Consider the following 12,950-nt stretch of genomic DNA (forward strand, 5'->3'; position numbering starts at 1 on the left):
CAAAATTTTGTGTACCAGAGTGCGGGGTTTCTTCTCCCAAAGCGCAGATACTGATCTCCAAAACTCAAAGGAGTGAAGCTTTTACTTTAAAATACTGGAAAACATGACATTCAGTCTAAATAATAGGTACAGTACGATGGCACCTTTCAACACAAGATGTTCCAAAATGCCATAGATTCGTTTGGGAGATGGGGAGAAGCCCCTGCTGTGCAGAAGCAGCTGACCCAGCCTGATGGTTGCACGTAGAAACGTTTATGGGATATTTCACACATCGAGAAGTAGCAGAAAGGAAACAATGGCCTCGCACGGGAGAATTTTATTCTATGGAAAGCCGTTAATTTAAGATGACTGTCTTTAAGTGTTTATCATCCCTCTGTGCCTTCAAAGCTACAGGATTTGCCCACAGCCTTACAAACTAATTAGCCCTTTGATCTTCTAGCATAGGTTGTTTGGGGAGAAGTTGATTTTACATTTTAAAATCTAGCTTGCGAGAGGACACTGGATTTTATTATGTGGTATTGCCTAGGAGCTTTATTTAAATTTTTTTGTAATTAAAGTGGGTTTTGCCAATGGAGAGGTTAATAAATACTTTAACATGTTAGTCTTTCTATAGTCTTTTCTTCCCTCCCCCCCAAAATAAACAGCGCAGTGGTTTTTGGAACTGCCAGGTTGTGAAAGAAAAAAGTTGGAGATTTAAATATTAGTCCCGGGGGGATCCTAAATATCTGCTTCTCGGCACTCCCAGCCTTTCTTTTCTTTTTTTTTTTTTTTTCTTTTTTTTCCTTTTCCTGAAAGCAGAGCTTTATTCAGAAGTACGACTCCTCCAGTGATGCCACGTTTTTGGTGTCTTTTCTGCCAAGTGAAATTTTCAGTTTGGAACAAAAAGGGGGTTGTCGGTTTACATTTTGTATTACAGAAGAGGAAAATCCCGCAGCACCTACATCCTTGCAGCTTGGCTGCTGTGCCCCATCCCATAGGAAAAGTCCGGCTCTGCCTGCCCCGTATCCCAGCGGCAGTGAGCCCCCCATGCTGGCGGCCCTTTCCCTTACCCTTGCACTCCTCCATCGACCAGGTACCAGAAGCACCTGATAAAGGGATCGATGGAGCCCCTGGCACTTCAGCTCCGCAGCGAAGTGCTGCGGCGCGTTAATGTAAGATGCGAACGAGTTCTCCCCGGTGCTGTGGGAGCCGGCCTTCACTCGCAGATTTACTTTTGTGCTTAATTAAATAATATATGATAGTGTGCAGAAAAAAATGATTCAATTATTGATGGGCTGCCCTAAAAGCTTTTGGATCCTGCCTGGTAAGAGGGTTTACCTCTGGAAGCTGCATTTCATCGCTTAAATGTTTTGGAGAAGTAAGCGCTTTACCACTGAACAAGGCTTTTCTGATTTGTTTTGCAGAAAATACTGAGGGGGTATCTCTGCAGCTTGGGAACGCCCGAGATTTTATTATTTCTTTTGATCTCAAATTTGTAACAAACGGTAGCATTTCTGTGGTTCTTGAGACGACAGAGAAGAACCAGCTCTTCACCGTGCACTACATCTCCAACACCCAGCTCATCGCTTTTAAGGACCGAGACATCTACTACGGCATCGGTCCCAGGACTAGCTGGAGCACCCTCACCAGAGACCTGGTGACCGACCTGCGGAAAGGTGTTGGCCTCTCCAACACAAAAGCCGTGAAGCAGACCAAAATCATGCCCAAGAGAGTGGTGAGGCTGGTAGCGAAGGGAAGAGGCTTCCTCGATAACGTCACCATCTCCGCCACTGCTCACATGGCGGCTTTTTTTGCTGCCAGTAACTGGCTGGTGAGGAACCAGGACGAGAGGGGCGGCTGGCCCATCATGGTGACGAGGAAGCTGGGGGAAGGCTTTAAGTCCTTGGACCCGGGCTGGTACTCGGCCATGGCGCAAGGACAGGCCATCTCGACGCTGGTGCGGGCGTACCTGCTGACGAAGGACCACGCGTTCCTCAGCTCGGCTCTGCGGGCCACGGCGCCGTACAAGCTGCTGTCGGAGCAGCGCGGGGTGAAAGCCGTCTTCATGAACCGGCACGACTGGTACGAGGAGTACCCGACCTCGCCCAGCTCCTTCGTGCTCAACGGTTTCATGTACTCCTTAATCGGGCTGTATGATTTAAAGGAAACAGCTGGGGAGAAGCTGGGGAAGGAGGCGCGGGTCCTCTACGAGCGCGGCATGGAGTCCCTGAAGGCCATGCTTCCCCTCTACGACACCGGCTCAGGGACCATCTACGACCTTCGGCACTTCATGCTCGGCACCGCTCCCAACCTGGCCCGGTGGGACTATCACACCACCCACATCAACCAGCTCCAGCTCCTCAGCACGATAGACGAGTCCCCCATCTTCAAAGAGTTCGTCAAGAGGTGGAAGAGCTACCTGCGAGGTGGCCGGGCAAAGCACAACTAGAGCTGACAACCAAACCCCTCGGTCCTGCTGCCTCGCAGAGGTACGGTTTCAAAGGTTGCATCCTAAGTTTTTTACGGACCTTTTCAAAGAAGTGATCCTTAAAACTGATCTCCTGAAATCATTGCATTCCAGTGTGAAAACATTCGGGTCGGATGGGTACGATTCGGGAACTTCACCTGTCCTTAGTGCTCCACAGCGAAACTTTTGGCACGAAGCAAAACCCCTTTGTGCTCCTGAGTTTGAGGATGGTTTTTGGTTGGGTTGGTTGGGTGGGTTTTTTTTCCTTTTTGTAGGAAAATATTTGCAGAAGCCATACAGGTCTCTAAAGTCCAGCACTTGCCTGAAAAGTTAGTCTGTGGCCTCTTTTAAAATGGAGTTATATGTGTCTATGTTGGAACAGCATAACAGATCGTGTGGTGTAATGCCGTAAATATTTACTTGTAGCCTGGGTAGTGGACAGTGTATCTTTTTGAAGGTGTTTTGTTGGGTTTTTTTTTTAATTTGAATTCTTTTTCTTTGGGGTGAAAAATACTTTAACTTCCCCCTGCCCCCGCCCGGTTCTCTGTACGGAGATCCTTTAGCTGTACGGTTTCTTTACAGACGTGTGGACAGAAGAAATGTGGACCGCGCGCAGGCTTCAAAGTCACGTCACGTAAGCACAGCTCGGTGGGGCTCACGGACTGCACAAAGCCTGCAGCCATGCCACCCTCTGTTTGTAAAGCCCAATTTACCGTCTCCTGTCAGGTTTGCTGGTGTTGCTTCCTCCCTGGTAGCTGGAATCTTGTTGTGGAGCCCGATGTTTTGTACTGTATTTTTTATTTACACCTCAGAGGTTTCTCTAAGCTTTGGCAATTTCATTCTTTGGGAGACCTGTCTTGAATGCCGGGGTGATGCGGAGCTCATTTTGAGTAGCATGCAGGAAATTCCATTGGAAGTAGTTAACGTTTTCCTGTGGTGGTTTTCATTTTTAACCTGCTTGAGCATATCAAGTATTTTAAAAATTAAAATTACCCCAGAGGGCTTTCCAGCTCCGCCTGTGCTTTAATACCAAGTTTCACCTCTGCCTACTGTTTTACTCAGAGTGTAAGGGGTTGTTACATCTCCAGCACCGGTTTCTTGGGTGTGCTTTGTCTTCGTGGCTCTGCCAAGCGAGCAAAGGTGCCAAACACACGCGTCTAAACCCCAACACTGTCACCGTCCTGTTGTAATGCAGAAGAAACCAGGCGACTTCTTTTTCCTGTTTATCGGTCCTGTACCGCCACCGTCAGTCCGCCTGCTTGGCGTGTGGCATCCGGGGTGATCCAGAAATGTAAATCCAACCGATTCCATCATTAGATCGGGGTGTTTTATTTGGTAGCGTAGCAAATGCTGGGCTGTCAGCTGTGCTGAGGCATGCTGGCGTTTGCTGCAGGAGTCCCAGGCTCGAAAGCTCCTGACGTACGCCGGCATGGGAAGGACACGTATTGGCTTTGGGGTTTTTCCACTCATCCTATTACATGTTGTACATGTAAGTGGGGGTTAAGCTTAAGATGTTCATACTGAGGATGAAGTTCATTCGAATCACAAAAAGGCTGGGCACAAGGACAATATGCATCTTGATTTATTTTTTTTTTCGTCTGTTTTTTGATGCTTTTTCTATTTCTCGCAGTTATTTGAAAACAACTTTTTAATTACTTGATCTTTGCAAACGCATGCTATGAACATGTCAATATGAGAAGTGGAAGTCACAGGAGAAAGTTCAATACCAAAGGTAGCAGAGGTGAATTTTTTTTTACATACATGTGTATACACACACACGCACGCACACACAAAACTCAGAAAAATGTGCTTCCTTTACAAACAACTGGTCCTTACTGCAAACACAGAAACATCTTTCTCCTGCATGTTTCCTTCATCTTTTGCCCATTTTGGATTTGGAGAATCTAGAGAGACTCTCTGGGTACTGCTCAAGAGATGGTATCGGTGCCTTACAGAGGCCACAATCTCCTTGTTTGTTTTGGTTTTTTTTTAATTAATGCCAGTTAACAAATTGCAGTGTCGCTCATCTTCCAATGCTTCGTGAGAGCCAGCCCGGCAGCTGTTGGATAGGTGAGCTCAGAAGCGTAGGTTGGCCAAGCCAACACCGTCGGTCCTGTCAGACCACCTTATCCTTGACATCTCCATTGCATTTTTGTTGGCCTTAGCACACACGTTACTTAAACCAGCCACCATCCGAGGTGGTGGAACCGAAGAGAGTTAGTGTGGGGTTTCTCCTGTTATTCTTTTTAATTGAGTTGTGCAATGGAAGAGGATTATTGGATGTTGGTGCCCATAACTCCATCAAATTCACTTAAGTTGGGGGTTTTTTGTTTGTTTTCGGTCTTCAAGCTGACAAAGATCTTAGGGATTAAGATCTGTTTAATCTTTCCATGGGGCTTACTGTACATAGACTTCATCGGAAACATAGTGCGCATGGGTATACGCAAACCAGTGACACACAAGCACAACTGTACAAGTGTGGCAGTGCTGTTTTTTCTCGGCCATCGTGCAAGACATTCACTGAAAGCTGCTAGTTTCATTCACCTTGTAATTGTACTTTTATTTTTTCTACGTTTTTTTTGGTTTGTTTGTTGTTTGTTTTTTTTTTACATGTGGGATATACACCATGTGTTAAATATGCAATAAATTGTTTACAGGATGCTCTTATAAAGGGTAGTCCTTTGTAAAGCTGTACAGACTTTGCAGTTTAAGCACAATGTGCACATGTTAGTTTTATATACAGCAAGACATGACTTTTTGCAGCAGGAAAGGTTCTACTATGTTTATATACAAAGTAAATGGATCAACGTTTGTGCTTAATGTAAAGCTGCTTTATAAGACTGTAAAATAAATTTTTTTATCTTAAGATAAACATGGGGCATTGTGTCTTTGTTATTTCAGTCGGTACCTTCTGCTCTACGTGTGGTTGTGGATGAAACATTCTTTTTTTTTTTTCAACAGTGAAGAGTTTTCCGATTTGAGGTAAGGACCACAGATCTATATTCTCTGCCTGCTCAAGTAAAGTTCACGCAGTATGTTGCTGGTGTGAGTTATTTCTGCTAAATGCATCTCATTTTTTTGATATTCCATTATTTTTGTTAAATAACAATTTTAAGGGCTTGGTCACTAAAAAATAGCCTAAGCAAGATGACAAGTGTTTGGCTGAGGTCGCCTGTAATGTGTAAGAAGTGCACCGCTCTCTTAATTCCTGTTTTCAGCAAAAAATTTGCAAGTCCTATCAAAATTCCCCCCAAAAAATTCTCTGGGATTGAGATCATCTTTCGAAGCCATTCCATGCCTGAAGTGATGCTTCCCACCTTGATGCAGAAGTGCCATTAGATCGGAGCTTGACGATGGAAAGTCGGTGCCTCCTTGGCTGTAAACGTGACCTGCACCCAGGATGCCACGTTTGACTTGGTCGTGGATAATTTCGCATGACTGAAACGCACAGAGCAAATCTGCAGCCGGGCAGAGCTTCAGGACTGTCTCCCAACTGCTTGAGTGAAAATATTGATTTTCATTACTTAGCAGTTTGTTAAAAACATACGAATTGAAAATAGAAGTAGATTTAAATATGTTGTCTTGGTGATGAATTTGAATGTTTGCTGCTCAGTTTGTGGTGAAAGGAGATACATTTACCATCTGCCTGGAGTGACTGATAACTCCCATGTATGCGTTGCACTTCTTGAATGTTAAATAGCTGCTTCTATACTCTACTAATCTCTTCCAAAAACGGCAGGAGCTATTTAAATGCCAAGCGCTCGGCGTTTCAGCCTATTAAACAAGGTGGAGTTCTGCAATGGTGAAGTGCAAATGTTGAAAGACATCCTGGCACTCACCAGCTTGAATCTTTAGGACAGTAAATATTTTAAGAGCTCATCTTGTTGAATTTCTCTCTCTTAGCAGCTTGCCGAGTAGTTCTCGTTGAGTTGAACTGAAGATTAAGAGGATGGAGCGCCTTGTGCCACGGTAATAACCACTAACGAGGGGAGGGTGGGAGTGGGGAGCAGAGGGGTTCTGCGCCTGCTCTCACCGCTGCTCCGGCGTTTCCCATCTCGGAGAAGAGCGGTAGATGTTCCTGCTTGCTGGTGATGTCCCTAAGGAGGCAGAGCACCTTCCCAGGGGATGTTCAAGTTCCTTCCAACATCGCTTAAGCTGAAATGTAAAACAGGTGATCGGTTCGTTACAGCAAGGTCAGGCTTCTGGTGCTAATGGGGGGAAGAAACGAGAGTACTGGCCTGGCCTCCAGCTCCTCAGGTGCTCTCTTGCCCTCGGCGTGTGCAGGTGCTGGTACCGGGTTATGCTCTCGGTGGTGATGAAGGTGAGGTGTCTCTCTGTTGGTTTGGTTTGGTTTCCCCTCCAAAGCAAGGCTAGATTACTGTTATTTTCTAGTAGGAGAATGTTCCGTGTACAGCCTTCCTTGTGCACCATCCCGCTGTGGGTCTGTCCCTCCTCCCTCCATCCCTCGCCCCGTGTGCCTCCTGGCCCCCCTCTGTCAGCACAAACACTGCTCCAGGGAGTCGTCCCTGTTGGTAAGCGCAGTTTGATTGCCTTCCTGAGCTTAAACGATGCCGTCGCCTTAAGGCACTCCCTTCGAAATGGATTCATCACGCTTTAGTGGCTTTCTGTCACCCCGAGGAGGAAATACAAGAGACTGTGCCCTGTGCCGATGGGGGTTCCCTGCACAGCTGGGCTCCAGCGAAGGAGGCTGCAGCCTCTCTGCCCGCACTGGGAGACAGAAATGGTGCATGGACACGTTCCCCAGGCCCAGGCGCCTGTTTGCCAGCAAAATCTCAGCTGAACCCTTCTGGGTGTGCAAAGAGGCTTTTGAGGACGCTTGGGAAGGGGCTCGTGCAGGCGCTGGCATCAGCTCACGCTGAGGATGCTGTGAGGGCTCGGGGCTACGTGAGCACGGGCACGCGTGTGCGCAGGGCTGGCTGCAGCCCATGGCAGGGCCATGCAGGACCCGGCTCTGCCCCCCGCCAGCTCTGCTCCCCCCCAGCGCCCCGCTCCGCTCCCCCCCAGCACCCCACCCTGCTCCCCAGCCCCTCCAGAGGGACCCTGCGGGCACTGGCCCCGGGCCAGGGGTTTCCTCCCTTCCCTGCTGTTTTCCAGGTGAGATATCGAACCGCCCTTTGCACGGTGCCCTCCAAGGAACCGAATCGGCTAGGGCCCCCCAGGCACCAAGTGGCACCTTCAGCCCCTTGTGTGCAGGAAGCATCTACAAAGACATTTCTGCAAAGCCCATTGCTGGGAAGCGGGTGGGGGAAAGAAAATCCAACTGGTATCACTTGGGTGGGGAATACTAACCCCTTAATTTGATCATAAAGAAGCCTTTTTGTTGAAATCCCGTCTTTATCCCAAGCACTCACAGGGCTTGGCTAGATCCTATCAAATGTTCTGATATTCCACTGTAGCTTTTTGTTTTCCCTGGGCCTTGTTTGCACAATCAAATGTCAGCAGAAGCAGCTGGTGGTAAATGCCGTTTCCCTGTGCCCAGGGACCGCGGGACTGGCTGCTGGGTGCTCAGCTGGGAGATGAGCTGCTTAGAGAGAATTAAATATTAATACCGAGTATTGCTCTCTGTAATGCACTGGGCCCGGCTTGCGCGGAGCAGGGCCGTATCCAGCTGTGTATCCAGCTGTGCCCGCGGGTGCCACAGGCAGGCAGACCAGTGCGTCAAGCTCCGGGGAAGGGATAGTGAGGAGGAGGAGGGTGTGAGGAAGCACTTCCCAAATGTAGGTTTGTACCTGGTGCTGGGGATGGTGAGGTAGGGCTGGGGGTGATTTTCCCTGTGGAGTCCCAGTGCTCCCGCAGGGGTCTGGCTCCTCTCCCTCCTCAGCACCCGCTTCCCTCCCCGCTCCCCCCAGCATCCCTGCTGCCGGCTGGGGCTGCCATACCCCCACGTCCTCCGAAAATGTAACCGTACCGTCAGCACTGGCACATTCCTCCATCTCACATGCCTCGTAAGCAGAATGTGTCAGCATATTCATTTTGTAATTAAAAATATTAACGAAGGCAGGCTGGAGCCAGAAACGTGTTGTGTGAGCTGGGCTGTGCCAGCAGCCAGGGCTGGCTGTGTGTGGGGGCTGAGGGGGCAGGGGGTCCCGCTCGCTGCCAGGTGGTGGGTTTGGCCAGACCCCCTTTTCCCACCCAGGCTCGGCCGCCTCAGTGCTCCCCACTTTGCTTTCCAGATGCAGGGGTCTCCACCAGGATGCAGGAGGTGGGGAATGGATGCTGGCAGAGCAGGAGGGGAGGAAGCACCGGAGCTGCTCTGCAGGGGGGCAAAGCCCACCCCACGGCTGCTGCGAGCCCCCCAGCTCCTCGGGGCGGAGAGGGAGACGATGGGCCTGGAGATGAGGGCAGAGCAGGATGGTCTCCAAGGGCGCTGCGGGGCCGCTCCCGCTCGCACAGCGGGTGCTAAGGGAGGGTCGGTCTGCTGGGGGAAAGCGAGGTGCAAAGCAGGGCCGGGGGCACCAGGAGGAGCAGCCCCAGGAGGCGTGAGACCCTCCAGCCCCTGCAGATACGCCAGCTCTTATTTATAGGATTTATCTTATCATTGAAGTAGCAGCCAAGCAGGGCTGGTGACGCTTGGCTGTGGCTGGGCTCCAGGGCACCCACGGTCCCCTCCATCCCCCTATGGCACCACAGCAGCACTCCCGGCCCCCTGCCCCCCCCAGCCTGCCCCAGCACAGCAGACCCCCGGGCAGGGGAGCAAACCTGCCCCCCCCCCCCCCCCTCCCCCAGCCATGTACAGCCTTTGTGTCCCTGCCAGAGACAGAGCTGATGTTCAGGGGGATTTGGATGAATTTAAAATTTTCTAAAGGTTTTGGGGTTTTGAGTGCTGGTGCAGCACCTTTCCTGGAGCATCCCCATCCTGCAGCGAAGCCCCCGTGGCTCTTGCCCAGCTTTCCCTGCCCGTCGCAGAGCAGGGAGCAGGGATGCTGCTCAGCCCGCATGTGCCGCCTGCCTTTACCCACCCTGCCCTCTCATTTGCAACCATCTCTGCCAGGCGGAGGTGTGCTGCCCGCGGGGTCGTGGCGTGCTCGGGAGCCACTCACAGGTGCGAGTCCCGCTGGCAGCACGTGGCATTAACGCCCGCCGAAGCAGGGGCTGTGGGACACGGTTCTGCAAGTTGGGCACATCCTGAGCTCAGCTCTGCTTCGCCGTAAACTAGCACAGGGTCTGGAACAACCGATCGCCTTCATTTAGAGTAACTCCAGCTCACGACGACTAACTTTATGGCCAACTAACTCCCTTTTATGGCGGGGAAAAAAAAAACAATTTGGATGAGCAGAATAAACAGTTGCGTTCCTATTCCGCAGTCATCACCCTGTGACTTGTCCCTTGGTGCTTGCACCACGGTCGTGCCCAGCAGCGCCAGCAGCCATGCCTGCTGCAAAGATCCTGCTGCCGGAGCGCAGGCAGAGTTGTGGTGGGAGCCCTCGTCCTCCTTGGGTGTCCACAGTGCTGAGCTGCTCTGCGCCAGGTGCTGGGGCACAGCAGGATCAGGCCCTGCAGGGCTGCGGGAGCTGGATGTGCCGGGTTGGCTCCTGGTGAGGTTTGCATTGAAGAGGCGGTGCTTGCGGTAGACCATGAATAACATGGCAAAGAATTAAATGTGTGCAATTAAACATGCGGGTTTAGGGCTAAATTAAATATTAACCAGTTCTCCCTTTGCACCTCCTGTTAGTGGCTCCGTGGTGGTGCTGTGGGGTTCGGAGGCTGCCTGGGAAGTCCCCTGGCTCCGGGAGCGGCTCCTCGCCAGGTAACTTGCCCAAGAGAGGACGGATGAGCCAGGCCCGTCCCTTTGTAGGAGAACAGGAGACCAGGCTCCCTCTGGCCACGGTGACCCCCCAGGATCTGGCACAGGGGCTCAGGACCAGCTGGTGGACCCGCTCGCTGCCGTGCTGGGCACTGTGGACCCCATTGCCCAGGAATGGTGGGGGACTGATGGGGCCACGCCACCAGGCTTTGGGCAGGGGAAGGGTGACGGCTCCGAGGATTGGCTCTGTCCATGCTGGCTCCTGGCTCTGTGGGGAGCTGTGTCCTGAGCCCCACCCACAGCACCTGCAGGGCCAGGGATGCTCCTCGGTCCGCCCAGCAATGACTTTCACCTACTCGGATGTTTCTGGGTGGGGGCAACCCTTCCCGCGCTTGGTCTTCATCCCTCGACAGAAATTTTGGGAAAGGCTGCACCCAGACTCTCGAGTTAATTTGAATAATAATAATTAAAAAAAAAAGCAGAAAGAATACTTGCTCGGAGCACATTGCCGTCAACCCCGCACACGTCCGTGCCCAGCTTTGCAAGGTCAGGACTGCCTGTCCCGGCTGCTGCGGGTGCTGCAGCTTCCAGGCCTGAGGCTGGGGTGCCCGGCGGCTGCAGCGTGCCCGTGGCTGCAGCGTGCCCCATGGCTGCAGCGTGCCCGTTGCTGCAGCGTGCCCGTGGCTGCAGCGTGCCCCATGGCTGCAGCGTGCCCCATGGCTGCAGCGTGCCCGTGGCTGCAGCGTGCCCGTGCCTGCAGCGTGCCCCATGGCTGCAGCGTGCCCGTGGCTGCAGCGTGCCCCATGGCTGCAGCGTGCCCGTGGCTGCAGCGTGCCCGTGGCTGCAGCGTGCCCCATGGCTGCAGCGTGCCCGTGGCTGCAGCGTGCCCGTTGCTGCAGCGTGCCCCGTTGCTGCAGCGTGCCCGTGGCTGCAGCGTGCCCATGGCTGCAGCGTGCCCCATGGCTGCAGCGTGCCCGTTGCTGCAGCGTGCCCCATGGCTGCAGCGTGCCCCATGGCTGCAGCGTGCCCCATGGCTGCAGCGTGCCCGTGGCTGCAGCGTGCCCATTGCTGCAGCGTGCCCCATGGCTGCAGCGTGCCCGTTGCTGCAGCGTGCCCCATGGCTGCAGCATGCCCGTGGCTGCAGCGTGCCCGTGGCTGCAGCGTGCCCGTTGCTGCAGCGTGCCCCGTTGCTGCAGCGTGCCCGTGGCTGCAGCGTGCCCATGGCTGCAGCGTGCCCCATGGCTGCAGCGTGCCCGTTGCTGCAGCGTGCCCCATGGCTGCAGCGTGCCCCATGGCTGCAGCGTGCCCCATGGCTGCAGCGTGCCCGTGGCTGCAGCGTGCCCATTGCTGCAGCGTGCCCCATGGCTGCAGCGTGCCCGTTGCTGCAGCGTGCCCCATGGCTGCAGCATGCCCGTGGCTGCAGCGTGCCCGTGGCTGCAGCGTGCCCGTTGCTGCAGCGTGCCCGTGCCTGCAGCGTGCCCCATGGCTGCAGCGTGCCCGTGGCTGCAGCGTGCCCGTTGCTGCAGCGTGCCCCATGGCTGCAGCGTGCCCGTGGCTGCAGCGTGCCCGATGGCTGCAGCGTGCCCGTTGCTGCAGCGTGCCCGTGGCTGCAGTGTGCCCGATGGCTGCAGCGTGCCCGTTGCTGCAGCGTGCCCCATGGCTGCAGCGTGCCCCATTGCTGCAGCGTGCCCCATGGCTGCAGCGTGCCCCATGGCTGCAGCATGCCCGTGGCTGCAGCGTGCCCCATTGCTGCAGCGTGCCCGTGGCTGCAGCGTGCCTGTTGCTGCAGCGTGCCCCATTGCTGCAGCGTGCCCGTGGCTGCAGCGTGCCCCATGGCTGCAGCATGCCCGTGGCTGCAGCATGCCCATGGCTGCAGCGTGCCCCATGGCTGCAGCGTGCCCCATTGCTGCAGCGTGCCCCATGGCTGCAGCATGCCCGTGGCTGCAGCATGCCCGTGGCTGCAGCGTGCCCCATGGCTGCAGCGTGCCCCATTGCTGCAGCGTGCCCCATGGCTGCAGCATGCCCGTGGCTGCAGCGTGCCTGTTGCTGCAGCGTGCCCCATTGCTGCAGCGTGCCCGTGGCTGCAGCGTGCCCCATGGCTGCAGCGTGCCCCATGGCTGCAGCATGCCCGTGGCTGCAGCATGCCCATGGCTGCAGCGTGCCCCATGGCTGCAGCGTGCCCGTGGCTGCAGCGTGCCCCATGGCTGCAGCGTGCCCGTTGCTGCAGCGTGCCCCATGGCTGCAGCGTGCCCCATTGCTGCAGCGTGCCCCATGGCTGCAGCGTGCCCGTGGCTGCAGCGTGCCCCATGGCTGCAGCGTGCCCCATGGCTGCAGCATGCCCGTGGCTGCAGCATGCCCATGGCTGCAGCGTGCCCCATGGCTGCAGCGTGCCCCATGGCTGCAGCATGCCCGTGGCTGCAGCATGCCCCATGGCTGCAGCGTGCCCCATGGCTGCAGCATGCCCATGGCTGCAGCGTGCCCCATGGCTGCAGCGTGCCCGTGGCTGCAGCGTGCCCCATGGCTGCAGCGTGCCCCATGGCTGCAGTGTGCCCCTGGCTCTCCCCAGCCTGGAGGGGCTTTACTGGTGGCACTGGGTGCGCCGCTGGGCCCCGCAGCTCCCACTGAGTCATTCTTTTTTTGAGGGCGGATGTTTGTCTGCAGTTCAGCAAACAGAGGTTGTGTTTCTGGGGTACAGCCAGCTGGGAAAAGTCACCTTTATGCTCTTGCTGCTCAGTTGTA

At 54.3% G+C, this 12,950-nt stretch overlaps 1 protein-coding gene across 7 annotated transcripts in view; it reads left to right on the forward strand.

Annotated features, from left to right (window-relative positions):
- GLCE (glucuronic acid epimerase) overlaps window positions 1-5,320 on the forward strand; it is a 55,610-nt gene extending 50,290 nt beyond the window's left edge. For 6 of the 7 annotated variants that reach the window (XM_055816531.1, XM_055816562.1, XM_055816547.1 and 3 more), the window contains one exon: window positions 1,404-5,320. In XM_055816531.1, the coding sequence (XP_055672506.1) occupies window positions 1,404-2,428 (1,025 nt within the window). In that variant the 3' untranslated portion in view covers window positions 2,429-5,320. The remainder of the gene's footprint in view (window positions 1-1,403) is intronic. The other variant, XM_055816540.1, reaches the window with a different exon arrangement.
- Window positions 5,321-12,950: the final 7,630 nt, after the last annotated feature.

This window comes from Falco peregrinus, chromosome 1, assembly GCF_023634155.1.
Source record: "Falco peregrinus isolate bFalPer1 chromosome 1, bFalPer1.pri, whole genome shotgun sequence".
Classification (NCBI taxonomy): Eukaryota; Metazoa; Chordata; class Aves; order Falconiformes; family Falconidae; genus Falco; species Falco peregrinus.